At 39.8% G+C, this 22,448-nt stretch overlaps 1 protein-coding gene across 1 annotated transcript; it reads right to left on the bottom strand.

The window, feature by feature from the left end:
* Positions 1–1,305: 1,305 nt before the first annotated feature.
* On the bottom strand, positions 1,306–8,294 carry rcn1 (reticulocalbin 1). Its single transcript, XM_005804224.2, has 6 exons — positions 7,791–8,294; positions 6,787–6,980; positions 6,135–6,313; positions 3,105–3,165; positions 2,442–2,641; positions 1,306–2,366 (listed from the first exon to the last, which is right to left on the bottom strand). Exons 1-6 carry the CDS (start codon positions 8,021–8,023, stop codon positions 2,259–2,261), a joined length of 975 nt encoding a protein of 324 aa, XP_005804281.1. The 5' UTR covers positions 8,024–8,294; the 3' UTR covers positions 1,306–2,258.
* Positions 8,295–22,448: the final 14,154 nt, after the last annotated feature.

Raw genomic sequence — 22,448 nt, 5'->3', positions numbered from 1 at the left:
ATTATTTTGAAGCTATCCTATTACTCCTAGTTGTCTAACCTTGCCAAGAAAACAATAAAAACATTCAAATGCAACATTACAGAGTAGCTTTTTGTGGAATTGTGGCCTCTGTTCTAAGATTAAAGTAATGGCTTAGGTTATAGCACAACAACATGGCCAACACATACATCCATCGCTCCATCCCTTGTTCCTAATGAGCTTTATCGCATTGGTCCCGCTTGACTTGTCTTGCTAACTGGCACACATATATCCGTATGTTCCACATGAGCAAGCAGAGGGGACAAGCTGGGTGGCAGCGCCGTTTTCTCAGTTACATCCGAGAGTTTTACTGCAACAGCCAGCAGCAACAGCAAGTCTTCTCAACTCCGTCTCTCCACAGTGCATGTGGACCGCAATTAGTCTAGAGAAATGTTAACAGTATATGCTTGTTCCTTATGTCCATTGAATCAGAAGACAACATTGAGGATTTCATGTTTGAAAGACCTAGATTGGCTGTCTTAAACTGTAAGAAAATATTACAATACGACCCGGAAATACAAATAAAATCTTGTAGCTTTGTAAGCTGTTCATGTTTGTGGACTGATTGCAGGAGCTTAGAAGTACTTGAGAGATCCTTAAAAAGAAAGACAGTACTTGAATAGGTCCATTATGCTTTGTTGGCTGTGATCCGGTCATTGAATAGGAGTTCTCACATGTACCACAATACTAAATTCACAGGAAAACCAATCCATTTACCACAGATATCAATATCATGTTTGTAAGGACTTAAAACTGCCCCGGTTAAAAGTAGGAAAACAAGCAGTTTGTCCTCAATTACCGGGATAACTACAATTAGCAGAAAAAAATAACTCTCAGTTCAACAGCCAATGTATTAGGTACTGATGCAGATAACACTGAGGTTGGCATACGGGATGGCGCTGAATTTCAATGGATTTGCAGTATCTTGATGTGAAAGGTCAAAACCTGTGACTTTTGGGGGCTTGGATGTGTGTTTATGATCTAACAAACCACGTTACAGGACATGGCTGACTTGTGTGATCGAGCATTAGAAGCCTGGGATTCCCCAAAAAAAGAACCTAACCTTGGTCGTCGTTGCGAAAAACCCCAAACAATCCCTTGAACCACAAAACAAATCCAACTTTGAGGAATCAAGGAATGAGTAAAATTGTCTGTTTAAATAGAGAGGTGCCTAACCTCACTTATTTCCTCCAACCTCCTCCCTGTTTCAACCCAGACACCAAGAAACTTTATAGAATCACCTTTGTAATGTAGCAAACAAGCCTAAAAGACAGGGCTATGACACAATTAAAATGGAAAAACATATTTATTACTTTTTTATGCATCTGGACAAGATTTGAAAACTTGTGCCATTTTTTTATATACCTCAGTGTTCTCATAAAATGTAATTTTTAGCAATGTTTTGATCAGAATAAACACCACTGTTAGGCTCTGTTCTTAGAAATAGTTTTTTTTTTTTACAGTAAGCTTCATAAACTCCCTGAAAACAAAAGGAATTTTAGGAAAATCAAACCATCCGGATGATTATGCTGAAATTTTTTTTCCCAATTTTATTTACAACTTGTTGAAAAAAAAAGTTGTAAAATTTAATTGCGGAAAAGTAAAGTGTAAACTTAAATCTAAAACAATATAAAAGTAAAAACTAATATTTTTGCATACACTAATAAATACAGTAAAAACTAAATATGGAGGAAGAAAAAAAGATGTTCACAGGCTACATTAAAATCAAATGCGTGCAAAATTCATGCCATGTTTCATCAATATAAAAAGAAAATCATCAAAGCACTTTAGCTAAACAAAAACCCGTTACTAATTAGTACAAGTGTAATTAGACTGCAAACAAACATTTTCAGTAAAAAATCCTATTCCTCCCCAACTTTCATTATCGAAGTCATCTGATAAATATCTAAAAAAAAAAAACATAGTAAATGCTCTAAGTTGAGGTTTCACATTATCATTTCTATCACAAACTGTTCATACAACTGATGTCTACAAACACTTTTAGAAATCTCAGAGGCAGCACAGCCTGATGCTGCCTGGCTGGAAGGCACTGATCAAAACAAAGAGCAAGACCCCTCTGGTTTCGTTCCTGAATGTCAGGAACAAAACTATCTGCAGGAGGACTAAAACACCGATCACAAAATCTTGGTAAGTCCATCTTCTATCCATCTCCTATGTGAGAGGCATCACTGTAAGGCCCATCCTGATTTCTGTTTTTTTAGGACACAGATAATCAGACATCAGAGCTCATCGTGGTTTCTGGTGAGGTCTTCACCATAATTCGTGGCCTGACTTCCAACAAACATGTTCCAGTTGTCAAGAATTTCCTGTTTGGTCAGTTTCTGATCCTGACGACACAGAAAAGAGAAGATGAATAAACTGGATATATTTTAAAGCTTATTGCGGCAGCTGAAGCAGCGTACCTTGTCCTGGTCGGACTCGTACACAAGATGTCTGGCCTCGGCCTGGGCGTGGTCATAGTCCTGTGGCATGATCCATTGCCGGATTTCATCCAGATCCATCTTTCCGTCTTTGTTCAGGTCTCGGAAGTCGGAGAACTGCTCTCGCTCAGTCCTGACCCAGTCAGGTTCAGGACCCCCGTCCTCGTGAGCAAACATGTCGGCTTCAGACAGAGAAACACTTATGTTGTTGTTTGGAGATGTTTTTTCCTCTTAAGTCACTTTTTAAAACTAAAAACACAACAATGCTCAAGCTATGAGCATAAATAAATATAGAAACACAAGCTTTTATTTTGAAATTTGTAGCAAAGGAAGTTATAATCCTGAGCGAGAGTTCAGGGTTCAGAAACAAAACTGCTTGCAAAAATGAAAGACAAAAACAACAACCAAACCTTAAGACTTGTTTCAAATTTTAATTCTGCTTCAAAGAAATTGAAAACTTCAGACATGAATAAGAATTAAAAGACGAAACTCCTCCCCTTGCCTTTACGTTCCTCATATTTTAACAGTTTCCTTTCAGTTCACGGAGTACACTGCCCAGCTGGCAGATGCCTTCAGTGCCGATTTCTCCAAAACTATTTTTTAAACCTAATTTGATTTAATATGATTTTATGTCTCCAAACTCACCAATGTACTCGTCTTCATCCACATGTCCATCGCCGTTGTTGTCGATGTCCTCCAGCGTTTCCTGCATTCAGAACGAGTTAACAGCGTCATTAAAAGGAGACATGAGGGTCAAGTGTAGTGGGACTTCCACTGAGAGTAGTTAAGAGGGAGACATGTTGCCTCTGGCCGTGCAAGTGAATAAGTGTGTGAGGGTCGATTTATAGCCGAGCTGGCAGACTGACATGCCAATTACAGCGCTGCTGATGAGAACTGAAGCCTCTTAATTAAAAGACAAATAACATTTTTCAGCAACAATTAGTAAAACTTAACATTTTAAACTTATTCTGAATAGCTCTCCCAATTTCATCCCAGAATTAATGGATAAAAGTTAAAGATTTAACCTTGAAAGACTTTCTGTAATAAATACATAGACTTAGTTATTGATATAGCTGAAGATTTTTGGACCTCTGATAATAAACAAGCTGTTTTATAAGCAGGACATAACAGTCATTTTGTGATGGAGTCACCTGCATCATAAAGCACTTTTACCGGAAGATTCAATATAAAAAGTAATTAATATCTCCAAAATTATCTAGGTTTATTTTCTAAAATGCTTGCCATAAAATGACGGTTATAATTTCAGACTGTAGAATGTCTTAATTAACACTGATATGTTCATTTTACTTGTAGGCAAGACAAAAAAAAGCACCACAAAACAGCAAACAAAACACAGACAGCTAAAGCGTATTATGTTCTTACAATATACAATAGCATTGTGTACAATAAAATAAGTGTATGGTCAGTCTGTTTTGTTTTTGTAAACTTATTGTAGTTAAACAGCAGCAAATGGAAAAATAAAGTGGAGAAAACACAGGTATCTTGGAAATCCTCTAAATGCTACTGTTTGGAAAATAATGTGGGTTTAAAATAAGAAACTAGAAAGACGCAGCTCTGGCCTTTGCTCGTCAACACCCATTTTTCTTGAACCCAAGCTTGATTTTCTGATTTGATTTATTTATTTCAAACAGGTTTCTAAAAACAAGAAAAGAAATCAGTAGGACAGAGAAAAACATGTGCATACATAACCAAGAACAAAATAATTAGCTTACAGCTACTTTTCTGTTTCTCTTCCACTGCTTATGACTTCAATCTTTTTTTTTTGTATGGACAATCAAACATAAATGATGCTTTTATAGACCAAAAGCAGGGGAAGTTCTTTGCTTTGTTGCATTCAAGTAACAAGAAAACAAAACTCAACAATCACTGATCAGAACAGACAAAGGGAAAAATTATCCAACTGATAACTTCTAAATTCAACGGATTTGAGAGAGACATAATATCAAAATGTAAATGTATAGTTAAAATATTTTGTATTTTTATTGCCTTTTCTGAATAGATGTCCAACTAACTATGTGTAACTAAGCAGTTTGTATCCAAATATCTGGAGAAGCCACAACACCTAAAAACTTACAGTCAAAACACAGCTTTATACTTTTGTGCAATAAATGTTCTGTAAAAGTTATAAAAATGGATTTCATGTCAATAAAAATATATATATATTTTGCATTAATCTGTCTCTTCATTATTCTGTCCCTAATTTGCAGGTTTCCTGTTCACAGCCTGAATTTACATGGAGATTACAATTTTAATGTTTTGAATAATTTTGCTCAATGTGACATATTTAAAAAGAGCAATGCATCATCTTGTGTGACAGACAAATTTACATCATCATACTCAACAGTAAAACCTCAAGAATGTGAGGTGGAAATTTCATTACAGTGAAAATAAAATCATCTGCTTTGGATAATTTCAAACAAACAGATGAAGTCCAGTCCTTTTCCGAATAATTACATGATTCTGGTATGCAATTTAAAGCTGTTCCTTGTCTAACTGAGACAACAGGGAGCCGCAGCGCCTCCACCTGTTTACCCCAGGGATCATCTTTGTCCAACTGGCCCGTCATAGTCAATTCAAGCAAACATACATACATCCATACATCCATCCATCTATCTGCTTTGCTCCAGATTTGGATCCTTACTAAAGAAGAATCTTGAACATTTTGTTCAGTGAATGTTCGGCAGCCACTCCTCTCTACAAATCTGGCCTCTGAGAGCAGAATTACAGGCAACAATGAGATCTCAGCAGGTAGAAATGTGAAGCCGGACCTTTTAACAGAGAGTTCTGTTATGTGAAGGAGAGTGTGTGTGTGTGCATCGTTGGCTTTCACTGGGAACAGTTTACGCTCTTGCCTGAACCTGCACAACAACCTCCATTAGTTTTCTGTCCCGTTACCCTACAGCCATGTTCTTCCTAAGCCACAAAGTGCCTCCTTCTTATGTTTCTCCCTGTAACAACGTGCGCCATCAAAGCCTCCTTTCTGCACTTCTGTGTGAAAGACCTGAATAACTTGTTGGGAAAAAAAACCCACAATACATCTGTACATCAGTTTTAGGGACTCCAATCTTTGACAATTGTGTTTACTACAGTAAAGAGCTGTAAAAGCACCGCTGCCTGAGCCGTTTCTTGGTTAACATTCAGCGACATCGGAAAAATGAGGGATTAATTATTAACTCTGTCAAATGGGTGGTACAAGTTTTATGAACACGGCAGCACAGTGCATCGCTGCTAACATTTGCCACGCCAATGTTCCACAAACCCAGATTTATATTTAAAGATCGAGGCCTAAATGGGACTGTCTGTTGGTTCCCATCGGGTCTGTTCCAAAAAGAATCTACAGATGCAATGATTTCCAGAACTTGTTCAAATTTCATTAGGGAGTCATACAAAAGTGGCAAAAACAATTTTGCCACAGATTAAACCCAGCTATATTTCCAAAATTAAACTGGGGTTTCTAACTAAAATAATGCGTCATGTAATTAACTTTTTTTTTTTAAATTTTGCTTCTTTATCCAACTATAACATTGGCTTCAGTTCACTGTCTTTGAAATCCAGATAAGAAAATTGATGGCGTGGTCTTACGAGTTAATCATATGTAATTACTGTGTGTTTTTAGGGGAGGGAGAGGTGGGGGAGGGGAAAGGGTGGGCTTACCAGAACCACAATATTCTTCATGTGCTCAAACTCCTCAGGATGGAGGAAAGATGTGAACTCTTCCCGGTCTGCTGCCAGGTCGCCGTTCAGATCTGCTGCTTTAAATCTCCTCTCATCTCGAGGGAGCATCTTCTTAAAGCTGAACTTGTCTGTGGCATCCTCAAATTCCTCAGGGTTAGCTGAAAGCATGCATTTAAAGTAGGTTATTATCTGGCATTGAAATAGCTCTTTAACATAGTGTTACCAAAAAGAAAAAGATGAAACAATAAAGTGGATCGGAACTGGCCAATCTTCACTTGATTGCCTTTGATCAGTAATCAGCAGGTTAAAGACAGATTTTTCTTTTAAATTACTACTTATAAAGTACAACAAGATTAAAAACTCCCATCATTCTCGGTCTATAAACAAATAGCACGTACTTCCATGCACCTTGTTAAAGGTAAGAAATTATAAGCGTTTGGGGTTATTTGCTTTGACGCTTAATTCAGTTTTTGTTGTTTTCAAATCTGAAATCTCAATTAAGGAAGTTTCATCGTAAGTTTTTACTTCTCCATGCGTTACAGTCCTCAGACAAACAAAAAAGGGAACCAATCAAAAAGCCTAATCGGGACATCTTTGAATAACAGCATGTCTACTACCAGAGGAGCCATACCGAGATAGTATCCGTAAGTGGCCTGCTTGTACTCATCCCATGAGATCTTGTTGTCTTTGTTCAGATCATAATCCGTCCACACCTTTACTACGTTCTCGTACACGTAGCGCTTTTGGACACGCTTTATCCAGGCGTTCAGCTCGTCTGTCGTGATGTACCCATCTGCGTCCCCATCTATACGGTCCACGATTTTGCTGAGGGGGGGGGGATAGATGATATTATTGATACAGGTTCTTTTTTTTTTTTTTAAATGTAGACATTTCAACTCTGATTAATGACATTGTAAAAACATGCACTTGCTTCTAAGAGGTTCAACTAGAAAGGCAGAATACTCGGGATAAAAACAATTCATTTAGCTGGATCAAAACTTAAAATGTCACATGTTTTTTGTTCTACAAAAGAAAAAAAAAATAAATCCACCAACATGATGTTTAATTGGCGTGTTTGTGTGTTACAGGCCTTCAAGAGCAGAATCTGCAGTTCAGACCTCAAAGGCAAAAGTCGGTATCAGCTGGGAAAAAGCCTAATTGGTGCATCTCAAAGTATTTTAGTAGAAGGGACACACCTTCAGTGAGAATACTCCAGTGGGTGGAGCGCAATGAACCCAATTTTAGAAAAAAAAAAAAAAACATGCACTGTGGGCTGTAGTATATTCCTAGACATATATGTTGCCACGTTGAGACGTCCCAACAGGGGTCCACCCCCTTTCAGCTCCACTCCTCATACGTATGTGGCACATAATGCCAACTTGTCAAAGTGAAGCTGAAAACACCTTCCACAGCACATTCACTCCAACAACTGTCTGCAACAATCCAGTTATAACTTGTAAGGCTGTCCTGTTGGCATAAAGGAAAAATATACAGGCGAGATCATCTTAAAGAACATGTGTTCCTGTTCATTTTTCATGTCACCAATCTGTACTGCTGCAGACTCCAGCCTGAGACCGAGTGGATTATATTAAGAGAAAAATCAGAGCTTATCACTGTCAGGGGGATCCTTCTCACCTCAGTCTGTCTCTACTCTCCTCGGGGGTGAGCTGGTCAAACGTCTTGGCCTCGTCCTTGCCCAGAAAGGCCTCGTGGTCGTACTGATAGCTCTTATTGTCTTCGTGGGCTTGTCTGCTCAGCTCTGGGTCACGGAGAACCCTCTCTTTCCTCAGCATGGGCTTCGCGCTCACTAGGAAGGCGCCCAGGAGCGCAGCGCACACCAAGCTAAAGCTAAAGCTAAATCCAGCCATCAGTCTCTGGGGCTGATGCTGATTTTAATCAGCAGCCCCCCTTACACACCACAAACAGGCCTGGAAAAGCTACAATCAGTTGGCAAAGCAGCTACTTCCACTTCCCTCTGCAAACGGAGCTCTTTCTTCTTCTTTCGTTGGAAGCCGAGCCTGTAAAAACATCAGCGCCAGCCACCAGCTCCACTAAAAACACTTCCAGTTCCTCACTTGCACAGTTTGAAAGCAGTCCCGTCCTCTTTTCTTGTGGTAAGGATGCAACCAAGCCGGGACTTCCTGCCGCTTTACGTACGACCAATCAGAGCATCCGTTTTACAGTGGGCCCCCCCCAGCTCCGTCCAATCACATGATCCCAACAATGCACAGATGGGCTTTTCATAACATTACAGGAGTTAAGGCGCCACGTTGCAAGCCGACAAGTGATAAGGTGAAAGTACAATGAGAAGTTGTAAAGGAACGGCCAGCTCAAAGTAGTGCATTACTATGAAGTGACATCAATAGCACGAAGTTAAAAAAAATCTGTGGCACGTATTTGTATTCATATTCTTTTCATAGAGACTTTGTAGAATCACATTTTGTTTCCAGGGTGGCCTATGTCTATACCAGCGTCACACATCCAGAGACTAAAGTTTTTTTCCATATTCTGTACGGTAAAATACCTCATGCTCAGTCAGCTTCAATAAATAGGGTGATGTTGTTGACAGGTTTGAGATGCATTTAGCTTCATCCATCCTCCCATCAACAATGGCCAGCTTCTCTGCTCCTGCTGAAGAACAATGATGATGATGCCACCACCATGTAATTATATTGTGTTCAGGGGAATCTGCAGTCTTAGTTTTCTACCTCTCAGCAGTTCACATGCAAGTCAAAAAAGTTACATTTTGGTCTTTTCTAACCAGAACATAACACTGTTTTCCATGTTTGCTGTGTCTCTAGCTTGTATAAAGCTACTAATTTTAATTAGTTTTTTTTTCTTTTGACACTTCCATGAAGGTATATGGAGCTTATGCTGGGTTGCTGTCCTGTCTACAGATTCTCTGGCCTGAGATGTGGATCTGCAGAACTCCTGCAGAGTTACCGTTAATTAACGACATTTGCTTTGAAAAATCTGAAAAACACTGAGGTATGTTTTTTTTAAATAACTTGATCTTTAATGATAAGAAGAACTGTAGATTTTAATATTTTATGGTCTTATCTCATTTCATCAGAATAATGTTTGTGTTCATGTAGTTTTTGTTCATATTTATAAATAAATAATGACTTCTTCCATTTGGTGTACTTGTCATTATATTTTAATGACAGTATCATGTTTTGGACAAACTAAAAGAATTTAAGCAAAATCCTGAAATCTGAAAAACACATAACAGTTTAATAATTTCTACTCTCTTCCTAAATCTCAGCCTAGTGAGCAATGATTAACATTAAAATTCAACATGGAATTTGTTCCATTATTTTACTATTTCTTAACTGCATTGACTTCAGTAAGAATCATCATTCTTAAAAAATAATTTTATATTCTGTCAAAGTTGAGGGGTTTCTGTGTCAAGCTTTGCTCTAAACAAATATAGTTGTCTGTAAATCAATGAAACATGTAAAACTATTACATCAAACAATGCATCTGCTACTGCTATTGTCTCTGGGAACTTTACAACAGCCACTGCAACAAGTTATAATCTTTGTTACAGTTTCATGACATTGTAAAAATTTAATTTATTGAACTACTGATTGTACAGATTTTGCCAACAGTTTATAAATGATCAACACGTTTTTACTGCTGTACAGGCAGACACTGATATATATAATCATTATCAAAACTTTTCCTTTTTATTTGTGGCAAGCTACTGGATAGCAACTACAGCTGCCCTATTGCAGGCAGGTCTGCCATGCACCCAGGCTCTCTGACTGCCACCTGCAGGCAAAGCAGGTAAAGTGCCTTGCCCAAGGACACAACGACAGAGTGCGAATCAAACCATCAACCCATTGATTTCAGGACAAACTCCTACCACCATCACCATCAATGGGAGGATTTATATTGTGATTTATCCAATGGGGAGGTGGAAGTGAGGAGAAATGCTATCTGGGGTCAATATCTCAAAGACCTAACAAAACGTTATCGTACCCAAGGGTTTAGAAGAGTTCTGTGCGGATTTTCATCTGCCTGTAATTTAGTGGCAAACGATTGCTTTGGTCAAAACTTTAATTCACAACACTAAAAATTGTAGTAATACACCTTTAACTAGAAAATGTCAGTTGTACCTAACAATCCAGGAGTTAGCTTTTGTCATCTGGGTGTCTTGCTGACAAACAATGGTGTAGTGAACAGTAGATACAGTTGGCAGAATGGGATCTCATTTCTCCAACTACAGGCTTTATTTTTGATGACTGTTGGAGTGAAGAAACAAACAGACTAACAAGCAGAGCTCTCAGTTTATCAATATATCTACCTACCCTCCAGGCGTGGCCTTATCTATGATTTTAAGTAATAGATTGGGTGTGCATTTTGTGCTACTGTCTTGTTCTTCTGGCTAATGAGACCTAATAAATGGTGCATATTGTCTTCCAAAGAGCAGATTTTTTAATTACATGTTTAAACCAGTGTTAGAAATTAGCCTTGAATTTTCAGTTTTTGTAGGTCCACAGTGTTTCTTTTCCCCCCCGCAAATTTTAAATGTTTTCACCAACAGAAAATGGCTCGAACAAAAGAAGTTTATCTGGATGGATGAAATATAGTTGTGTTGAGTTCTAATTTGTAACATAATGTTTGTTTTTTTTTAACAGGAAAGGATGAGCAACAGCTGAGGAGGGGGCTGTGATCACATCCAGGCTTCCTGATGAGTACAGGAAGAATCACATTACACAGCTGCATCTCAAGATGCTGCAATATGGAGGAACACACTCTATGCACTGGAAGCAACTTGCTGATGCTGCCATGCCTAATCCTCTTTTGTGAGCAGGAGAAACATGTATTTTGCCATTCACTATTAGCATAATAAGCCAGCACATGGCACTTTGCTGTTTTGCATAAGTAGTACACCCCAGTTTATGATTATAAAGAGGCCTTGGGGCTAACTAGCCTCTTTATTCAATTAATGAATAGTTCATGTATTCAAATTAGTCCCGCCTAGTCAATCTGAATCAATGTTTTGGGATAACAGTATGCAACACAAATATGTGTTTTAGAGTCAGATGCAGCTCCAAATTATATAAAGAACATATACTAGAAGCTTCATTGTGCTGTAAAATGCTATAAATAAACTTCAACACACTTCAATTTAACAGTCATGAAGATGTTTAAATTCAGCTCAGCCTCTCATTTCACTAAAATGAAGATTTCAACACTTCTGTTACCCTAATATCAAAGAATAGTGGCATGTTTTGAAGAGGTTACTCCCAAACAACGATGGCATGGTTGAGCAACTACGGGCAAGAACATGTTGGAGGAAGAGAGTCGATGGGAAGAGTGGCTTTCAACATGAATATTTCACTGTGGGACGAGGATGGGAGGTGTGTGTGTGTGGAGGGTGGTGGGGGAGGAAAGCTACGGGGGTGTTCAGTTAACCATGAGATTGCACACACAGCAGAGAGCATTTGGTTAATGTAATTAAAAAAACCCTATGGTGGGAGACACGGGGCATTAGTGTCCAGGATGGGCTCCTGTTTTGTTGTGGCCTCTTGCTGCCCCATGAGAACTGTCACTTCCATATTTATGTCTTCCTCAGATAATCCTGTCTTTATGCAGCAAAGTCTTTCCAGTTTGTTGAAGCATGGACAATTTATGGATAACCAGGCATTCTTAAAAAAAACTAACCCTATGCTTGTTTAAGGTTAAATTTGCAGCTAACAAAATCATATTATGTTTTTATTGCGCCTATGTGCTCCAAGGTTTGTTCCCATGCAGTTGTCTTACATGTAATTCAGCATAGGCATAGATTTTTCTCCTTGAAGATTTTTTTAAGCATGTATGTTGCACATGTTGCTGCTTTGGATGAAAGTAAAAACCCATCATGTTGTATCTGCAGATTGGATTTTGCTGGTTAATAAAACCCTTCCTGTGCGTATTTCACTTTCAGATTCAAAAGTACTTTATTGATCCCAAAGACAAATTGAATGCTATTTTAACTCATAATTTTCTTTAAAAAGTTGTGGTAGATGCGGATGACTGTGGGCAGGAAGGATCTCCTGTAGCAGTCAGTATTACAGCAACTCTGAAGAAGCCTCCAACTGAAGACACTATTTTTTTCTGTCTTCTGATTTTATGAAGAACCCATTATAAAATCAGGATTCTTCACACCATCATTGCAAAAGGTTTCATAGGAGTCTCCAAAACGTAGTCAGCTTTTTTACCAGGATGTTTAGTCTTTATAAGTCTTGGGTTTTTATGGATGATCTATTGGATGCTGCTAATCCAACAGATGATGGCAGAGGTGCAGCACCACAGACTTTCTTGATTTTGTTCTACTGCTAATTTTTATTTTTACTTCAGGGCCACATAAGCAACAGATAAAAATAGCCTCATTTGAGGAATTAAAATTTTAAGTCAATCATCTATCCAATTTACAGAAGATGTCAAATATAGCAAAAGAAAAATATTGGGTACATTATTTTTCTTTGTGCATGCAGAATTCCTTTCTATTCTGCATGCACAATAGAAAGGAATTTTGGAAAAATTAAATATTAGTTGATTAAATTTTTCTCGTTTTAATAAAGTAGATTGGTATGTAAATATGCTTTTAGGAAAACCTGCCAAACTGTAAGGGGCTGCGCAGTTGGTAGCACTGTTGTCTTGCAGCAAGAAGGTCCTGGGTTCGATTCCCGGCCCCGGGTCATAATGCACAGAGTTTGCATGTTCTCCCTGTGCATGTGTGGGTTCTCACTGGGTGCTCCGGCTTCCTCCCACAGTCCAAAAACATAACTGTCAGGTTAATTGCGTTCTCTAAATTCTCCTTAGGTGTGAGTGTGTGTGTGCATGGTTGTTTGTCCTGTCTGTCTCTGTGTTGCCCTGCGATGGACCGGCGACCTCTCCAGGGTGAACCCCGCCTCTCGCCCGAAACGTTTGCTGGAGATAGGCTCCAACAGCCCTGCTGACCCCATTAGGGACAAGAGTGTTAGACCTATAATCACTGCTGAATAAAAGTGGGTTCACACTTGAACCTGTGATAGTGAACATTGAATATCACATGAATCCTGAACTATTAGGATGGTTATCCTTCATAATTCCTTCTTTTATCCTACTTAGTGAGCACTCTAGCTTTCAGACAAAGAGAACAATAAAGCAACAATAAGGTCTGCATCAGTAAAATATTCCACAGAAAGAGCTCTTCTCACCTTGTTTTGACCAAAATAAAGTATTTCTGTTCTACTTTGATTTGATTCTAATTTTAGATTTCAATTCCCTATAAGATGATGCTTCTTACATTTCCCTCAGTTTTCGTCATCACTTTCATTTTTCTGTAATTGTTGTGGCTTTCAGAAAGGTTTAAAACTGGAACTCAAGCACGATATGGATCTAACTGAACAACACCTCAGAGTGAAGCATCACATCGCTAAATTACTCCACACAATTTCCCTCCTCTCTTGTGAAATTCTGCTGTTCTAATAACCCACAGTGCGCTCTATTCTGGAGACATTAATAAACTTCTCATCGCTGCCACACAAGAGAAAAGAAACCTTTGCTCTGTTTAATGACAACTGTAAAGTGGAAGCAATCATGGGATGCCTGCCATGACATTTTCCCGTTCCCTGTCCGCTCCACTTATCTCAGACAAATGGCCGTGCCGGGCCACTATCGAGATGAAGCGTTTTCCCCGAGTCATTACGTCTGTCACCGGGGCCATTTCCATATTGAAAAATCTGAAACAATAAACGACGCCCGAGCTTTTAATAACCGCGAAGGAATCATATTTGGAAAATTGCATCGAAGCAATAACCTTTTCTCCCTGTAATTAGATGACAGAGAGGTCCTGGTTTTAATTAAGTCAGCAATTTATAGTCGCCCAGCCATACCTCAGCGCGCTGATTAGTATAGGAGGGATCATAGAACAACGTTGCTTCAGTTTGAACAGATTTGATCTAGTAATTACTGTGTTATATGGCAAAGGCCGCAGCAAGTCTTAGTCTCCAGGCTGGGCTGCTGCGGTGCTCTGTGAAGCATGGCCCCCTTTTCCTTTACCATCGCCAGTGGAGCTGAAAATATGTGGCAAGCAAGTGTCTGTCTGAATGGGTTTTCTGAGGTGGTCATCAACAGAGGGCATAATGTTTGAGGAGACACATTAAGGTGGAGCTGTGAATGCCAGCGCTCCTCTGTGAGTGTGCGTGTGTGTGTGTGTGTGTGTGTGTGTGTGTGTGTGTGTGTGTGTGTGTGTGTGTGTGTGTGTGTGTGTGTGTGTGTGTGTCTGTATGGAGTGTGATTTCACACTGCATTGTAATTGATCCTCTTGGTCACTATTAAATGTTAACATTCACACAAGGCAGGGGGGAGCAGGAAAAGGGGAGTTAAAAGATGCTGCTTTGGCTCCGTGTTAATAAACATGGCAATTTACCCTCAATTTATGTCCTGACAGGTCGTAATGAAGACTATGAAAAGAAGATTAGCTGGAGCTGTTATGGTAGCCTGTCTGGGGACCGTCATCATGAGACTGTGGGGACAGGCGCTCGTTGTGTGTGAGCTGGCAGCCTCCGGCCTGCTGCAGCCATCCACATGATTGACAGTAATGGTCTGGTTTCAGGAGAGGAGAAGTGGATCGGTGTTCTCATTCGTCACATTATATACAGACATGCATCTATAGGCGATCAGGACAATAGCACATGGCAGCCCCCCCTTGACATATCATTAGTGACATCAAACAGATGCTTGTGATCTGTGCCACTAAATCCATTAGCTTCTGGGACTAACCACTAAGGTGTCTTATGTTGTTAAGATGCTCCTTCGATAAAAACAGAGAAAGAATTGATCACAGACACAATAATAATGTGATGCACAGAAAAGAGTTATGAGGAAAACTAATAAGCTGTAGCTCAGGGTGCAGCATGCTGTTTGTCAGCAGTAACTTTGTTTAAAATGGACTGAAAAGTTCAGAAAACTTAATGAGTGTCGCAGATTTTGTTTGCTTGTTGTCCAAACATAGAAAGCACCCGCACACCCATTTTATTAGTTTGTTTTTATACAAAGGCATTGCAAGTTTAATGCAAAGTTTTAGTATTGCTGTTATAAAATGGTGTGAACAGTGGACAAAATAGCCCAATGGTTTTCTCAGTTTAAATATTTTCAATTGGACCGTCAACATAAAATTCACATTTGGGGCAACAGTCTAGGTAACCAACACAAGCAAATAAATCAGAGCAAATTAGTCCACTAATGAAGTTATGGGTAAACAATTTGACAAAGGTAATAGCTATTGAAATCTGTCAGTACTTTGAAAACGGCATCAGATGGCTCAGTTAAATGATAAAATCAAGATCATCGCATAAAACAATCTTAGTGCTGCCAAACACACTAATGGCAATGGTTAAAACTACATTTAGAAACATCTGAATGGTCCAGTGGGCTCACTTGGGGTGATAATCTTGTAGTGAAAATGAAAAGAACATAATTTCACCATAAACCAGAGAGTCGATGGGAAAAGTGTCGTATCTTTCAAGATAAAAATGACAAATTGCTTGAACAAAGTGAAAATAAAAATATAGCACAAAATTAACGGAAAGCTGATTTAAAAAGATATGTTTTTAACTGAAACTTAAAATAAACCATGAACCTGCTGACCTCAGAGACAGAGGAAAGGAATATCAGAGTCTTGGGGCCACATGAGAGAAGACTCTGTCTCACTTTAGTTTCCAGTCTTGTATCAGAGACTGTAAGCAGGTCTTGATCACAGGACCTCATGACTCTGATGGGGATGTACAGATGTTGAAAGAAGATGTTGAAGCTTGTTTAAAGCTTGCAACAGAAGATTTGGATGAGCCAAATCTTGGAGGATATTGTCTAGCATGAGGGCAAAGCTGACTTTCAGATGTTCTGTAGCACACCAGGTGTAGATGAAGAATGGATCTGCTTTCTCCACCAAAACATTACACCAAAACTAAATTTTGCAGGGGGAACCTTCATTGCATGGTGTGGGTGGCCATACACTATTTGGTCCTGGTGGATGTCACTAGGAGTGAAGGAGGGTGAATGACAAATGTACAGATATATTCCTGGAAATAAGCTGAAAATGTAGATTTTAGGGTAGATTTTCAAGCAAGAAGAAAGTCCCAATTTAAGTAAAGCTTGTGCGAAAGAACAGAACAAAATCCCACTACTTCAATACACATCTTGAATATGAATCTAGATTTTGGGCTTTGTATACGCCCCAGCACGACTCATTTTGTTTCATACCTGAAAGATGTCTGTTGAATGCTGAATGGAGATTCCTGCTAAACTAAACTCCCAATCTTATAGACAATCCCAGAGGCCTAATGGAAGAATGGGGTTAATTAATCCCAGAGGACTTCTCAGACAGGGTAGAGGGGCTCCTCAACTCCCCCATTCCCTCTTGCACTTCCCGCCATAAAGGTCACACTTCACAATAGAGAAACAATGCTTGTGTTGCCCCTCTGACGACTCATCTCTTCCCCCCAAAACATCTAATTTGATCGCTTTCCTTCAATCAGCACAACTATATACGGCCTCAGAGCAAACCCTGGAACACATTGGGACATTAAGTGCCAACACTAAATGCTGTCCTCAGGCTCTGAATCATCCACAGATCTGTGACAAAGCACCCTCTGAGGCTATGAAGTCTGGTACTAAACGTCCACCGGCGGCTAAACATCATTTACACACTGACGTTAGATGCTAAAGAGAGTCTCCAGGCCTTGGCAATGCGATTGCGGCCTCTGATTTTTGTGTCATTATTTGGGTGACATTTTCCTCTGGTCCGGCATTCTAGTCAAATGGCTTTAGAATACTTTTTAGCACCTTATCTACTCTCTTTGTTTCAAAGAAACCCATTGATTAAGTGTGTTGACAAATTAAGAAAAATGTACTTTTGATGAAGTTTAATTTCTACAACAGTTGGCTTGGATATTACTGCAAAAACATCCTGGTTTGAGTTGGTGTTTCTGTATCTATCATTTGTGATTCCTCTCGATGCATTTCATTAAGAGATCACTGGCACTTCACATAAAACACTAATGAAAAAGATCAATTTTGCACTCTTTAGGTACATTAGTACCAGCTTACTCTTTATTTGATTTGCCTCAACACCTTCTCATCCAGCAGACAGGGTAGCGGAGGGTTTTGGCTGCAGAAGGAGTGTCTCCCCTGGGCTGCAGAGGAGCCCTGTCCCCCTTTTCTTCCTGCAGCTGGAGCTACCAAAGCCAGATGCTTCGCAGCTCCACCACCCTCTGTCCCCCCTCTCTCTCTTCCAGGAGGATGGTGCCCAGAGAGGAGGATGACAAACGCCTCTGCCTCCGCTTACTGACGGATTTGGACGACCTGACTCCAGCCCCGCACTGTTCCAACCGCCAGCACAAGATGTTGACTTAATGGAAGGGGGTTGGCTGTGGATGGGCCCATATGTGTTTGTATTGAGAAAATATGGCAGAGTGGCGTGTCCGTGTAGCTGTGTGTTCAGTGGGACAGCATTTGGGTGTGTGTGTGTCGCTTCCACCTAGCCCAGACTGCCTACATCCATCATGCCATGACGCTCTGGCAAAGAGTGGGACTCAGACAGCTTCACTAACACACGGTCAGTTAAATTGCCTGTTAAATTGTCCTAGGCTGCAGCTATCTTAGGTGTATATAAAAACACTGCACTTAAAGTGTGCACTTATAGGCAGAAATTGTCAAGTAAATGCCAGCCTCCTTCCACACATTGGAAAAGAAAAAGAGTAAAGAAGGGAGAGACAAAGATCCTATGAGGGAAGCAACATAGTTGCAGCAGAAAATGCTGCAACTATGTTTTCAACTGCAATATCACCAATCTTCTTTGTATTTGCATAAAATACACAACAATTTGCTGTAATACCAATATTGTAAAGTTTAAAGGCACTTTAGAATATTAAAGTGCTTTAACATTTTGCTCTTTTGAATATTAACGTAAGTGTTAAAGAATCCTCTTCCAACTGGCTGTGTGAGCCTGATGCCCATCTGATCAATAGGCTAAATTATGCATGAGCAGCAAAACCCTAATCCTTCCTTATCAACCTTAACCGTGATCCCTTAATGATTAAAACCGCAGTCTCAATCCAATACGTTTGACATTTCTCTCCATGCAACCAGATGGAAAATTAAGTCTCATTCTTTTTGCATTACTGAGATATTAAGGGTAATTGCATGCTTCTCTCACACAAACTTGGGAGACACAGACGCGCAAAAAAAAAAAAGCTTTGCAGAGCTGCTCTATTGTAACAAGGGGCGGCAATGAAAAAAAAAAGAGTTAGTTATGGACACTGGTCAGTGTTTATGAGAAGAGATTAAACAAATAATAAAGAAACTCACAAAGGAAGGGTAAAATCTACTCATTTTCACATTAGCTCAGACATAAACTTTCCAACTTGTGTGAATACAAGGTCATTTTTTTAAATTAATTTTTTGATTCATTTTTGTAAAAAATTACAAGATTGAATGGCTCGATATGCTCCTAAAACTAATATCTGATCCCTCTGTGTGCATTGATTACTTTTAAATATTAATGGTCATTCATAATTTACACTGTTTATATAATGGATTATTTTGTATGTATTTTTATTGTGTAAAATTGACAACAGAAGATGAATGTTATGACATTATTCTAATTTTTATTAGTAGATGCATGCATTCAGCCGGCAACTATAAACAGTGAAGCTGTCAAACAGGTATTTTTTTTATTGACACAACAGAGGCTTCATACATGCATTAGATGCTTCAGTTGGCAATGTGTGACAGTGACTGCAGAGCACATCAATATATGTCACTAGCTGTTGGTATAAAGCCATGAAAATTGTTAAACTGCTCAAAGGTGTAGCGGGGGGAACAATATTTCCTAAATGTCAAAGAATAAATGTAACCCCAATAAGGTGACTGCGTTTATAAGGACTTGGGTTAAATTGGGTATTTTGTGGTCATTCGTCGGACAATGACAAAAAACGTCTGTGGTGTACTGACAAATACAAATGAAGTTAATTTAAAACAAAATACACGATTTTCCATGAATGATATATTTCTAACTGAAAAAATGGTACTTTAAAAATGAGAATTTCAATTGTTTTCTTGCTTACTTGCCAGTTCCTCGGGGCATAAAAGTTTCAACTTCTCCTCACTACAACAGCTGCAGATTTCTCACTCGCCACTAGGAGTCAGAAAAGCTCCACAAGAGGCGAGTAAGGAAGGTGCGCTGGGAGCCTGGGAGCTGCTGAAGCGCTCAGGGCAACTTTTCAAACAGTTCGCTGTTGTCTGAAGATGTTTCGGTTAAATTTAGACTCTGGGTCGCTGGACGTTTTCTTTAATGAAGCAGGTTTAGTTTTGAGTAAATAACACTTCATTTGAACAATTACATCGAATTGACCCAGTTTAAATAAAATTTCAGAGATAGATAACCCTAAGAGCAGTGGAGTAAAGATCTACCCCTGTAAATTGTGTGCTTAGTGGAGCAGGACAAGTGCTAGGCTCATCATCGGGGTGTCTAACCTTTGGCCCTCATGTTGGACTTCATTTGTAGAGGATGGTGTGACCATAAGCCAGAGAGCAGTCTTCTTTTAATCTGCGTTTTTCCTCTTGTTCTGCTCTAGCAGACATGGTACTTTGCGGGGGATTTTGGCCAAACTTCTGCCCATCTGCTTGCCCATCTGAAGAGGGCCAAACCTTAACTTTCGCAGTGCAAAACCATAGAGGAAGGAGCAGTTACTGGGGGATGGGGATGAGGGTGGAAGGGGGGCATTAGGGAATCAGTGACAGTTTTATTGCTCTGTGACGTGATGTGATTTGGCACACTTTTACACACAAAGTAGGCTAAATAGACACAGGAAAACCCAAAGCAGTTGCGTCCTGAAAGACCGCTCTCTTACATCCCAACATCAAAATGACCCCAGCAAAGATTTTCAATAATAAAAATGAGCTAAACGTCTACTTCTGATGGAGTTCCTGTTCAGGGCGGAACCTGCCTGGTTAATGCGCACACATCACTCTAATGCATGTTGATCGGAGACTCTTTCCCGCGACAAAACCCTACAGCTGTCTTCAAATCATTACATGTCAAAGCGATATGAAAATAAGCCCATGCAAATCCAAGTCAGGTGAGTCATACTGCATATAGCAGCATATAGAGGAAAAATAATACCCATCCAAGTTGCGTTATTTAGTCTGACATTCCCACCAAGGTTTGATTTAAACCTGGTACAAGTTCGAAAATTGCTTCTTCTTCTTTTTTCTTTTTATTTTTGGCTGAGTTTATTGCGTTGTCTTGGTGTATTAAAAATGCGCGGCAACCTTTAACCACAGTTCATCCGTCATTATTTACTGAATATTAAGCAGCAGCGACCCTGCAGTGCGCCTAGATTTGTGTGCGCTCTTCTCTCTCTTTTTTTTTGCGTCAACGCAGGAGGAGGGTTGCATCTGTTAGGGTCCAATGTTAGTCTTAATTACTGGCCTTCATGTTCTCCATGGCCCTCAACCGTCTTTAATTAAAACCTTGATTAGGGGGGAGGAGGTCTCGGGCAAGACTATTACCAGATGGGTTTCCAGCAATAATAATAAAGACTTTATCCTGCGCCACGGCTGCCGCCTGTGAGCCATAAAGCGCAGAGAGCGCCGGCCGAGCATATCAAAGCACAGCGAGCAGAAAGAGGCTGTTAATTACGCCGGTAATTACTTGTCTAATTACGGTTCGTTTGTGATTACATTTAGAAACGTTTCACGGAGTACACAGAGGCCCTCCGTGGCCAGAATGCGGGCTTAACACTGCATAGACTGAAATGTAGTGTGTATCCACAGCGGGGTGCTGCTGAATAACCGGCCTGCAAGGGATGGACTGAATAAGATCAATAGTGAAGCACTGACCCGAAAATCATCTTTATTTCTCCTCGGAGAAGTCTTCAATAATCTGTACGTTCAAGGAGTAACAAAGTGAATCCAGAATAAGTCGCAAACATGTCGCCAAAACACAAAATTCGCTGTTTTCCATTTGTCGCTTTACACTTGTCCAAGATTCCTTGTTTTGTTGCCTCTTTCTCCAGATGAATGAAAGGCTTTAGAGTTTTTAGTGAGCTCTGCTGAGCTTTGGTGCTTTTTTGTGAACTTTATGAGTCTCGGTGTAATAATTCACAATTTCTTAGTGAAAATAATCTTTGCGATTTGCAGGAAAAGGATGGAGAGTCCAAATCAGTAATGCATCCTGACATGCTCCGCAGAACTGCGCATTAACGATTCAGGAGTTGCCCCTTTATGAATATATCTTGCCAATGGTCTGAAAGTCATTAGGAGTGCGCACAGGCATGCCGCCGCTTTTATATTCAAGACGGAGAAACTTGCAAATAACAATCAGTTCAATTATCCTCAAAATATTTACTCCGGGACAGGCTTTGTCATCCGGACACGGAGAAGGAGGGAGGGGAGGAAGAAGTGATTTCTTGCCACACTATATGCGTCCATTTTCCAGACGGTTTGCCGTCGTTATTGCCTGATTTGCTGTGTGTTGTTTTACATAGGCCTGTTATCTTAGTGGATTTGCGAAGCCTGCGATGCGCCGCTGCATCCATTTATACGTATCACAAAGATTTGCGCTGAGTTTGTCACATTCGGTGCTTTAATGTTCTGTCTCCTCTGTTGCTTGGAGCCATGATGGGCATTCCAACGTGTCTAAAGAGCCTTAAGTCCACCACCTTGCCAGATATTTAAATAAACACTTTAGATTTCTCTCAAATTTTGGCCTGATGTTAGACTAAAACAATCCCCAAGTGAAACATGGTGGTGGAAGTATGGTGGTGGAATGTCTGTCTGTCTGTCTGTCTGTCTGTCTGTCTGTCTGTCTGTCTGTCTGTCTGTCTGTCTCTCTCTCTCTATCTATCTATCTATCTATCTATCTATCTATCTATCTATCTATCTATCTATCTATCTATCTATCTATCTATCTATCTATCTATCTATCTATCTATCTATCTATCTATCTATCTATCTATCTATCTATCTATCTATCTATCTATCTATCTATCTATCTATCTATCTATCTATCTATCTATCTATCTATCTATCTATCTATCTATCTATCTATCTATCTATCTATCTGTCTGCAGGTGCCGGTGGTGTAATTACCTCTCTGCAGCAGGTGCTCTGGCCTCTCTGACCCTGCGCAGTAAAGCGCCACAGGCCAGGTGATGGCATTAGCGAACTAATGTCTATTTTTACATCCCGCCTCCTCCACCAGGAGAGAAAAGAGCGGGGCTGAATTACAAGCTCACAAATGTCATTCCGTCACAC

The sequence above is a fragment of the Xiphophorus maculatus genome, chromosome 4, assembly GCF_002775205.1.
Source record: "Xiphophorus maculatus strain JP 163 A chromosome 4, X_maculatus-5.0-male, whole genome shotgun sequence".
NCBI classification, from domain to species: domain Eukaryota; kingdom Metazoa; phylum Chordata; class Actinopteri; order Cyprinodontiformes; family Poeciliidae; genus Xiphophorus; species Xiphophorus maculatus.
Note: the sequence above shows the minus strand (reverse complement) of the source record. Positions and strands in the feature narration are given on the sequence as shown.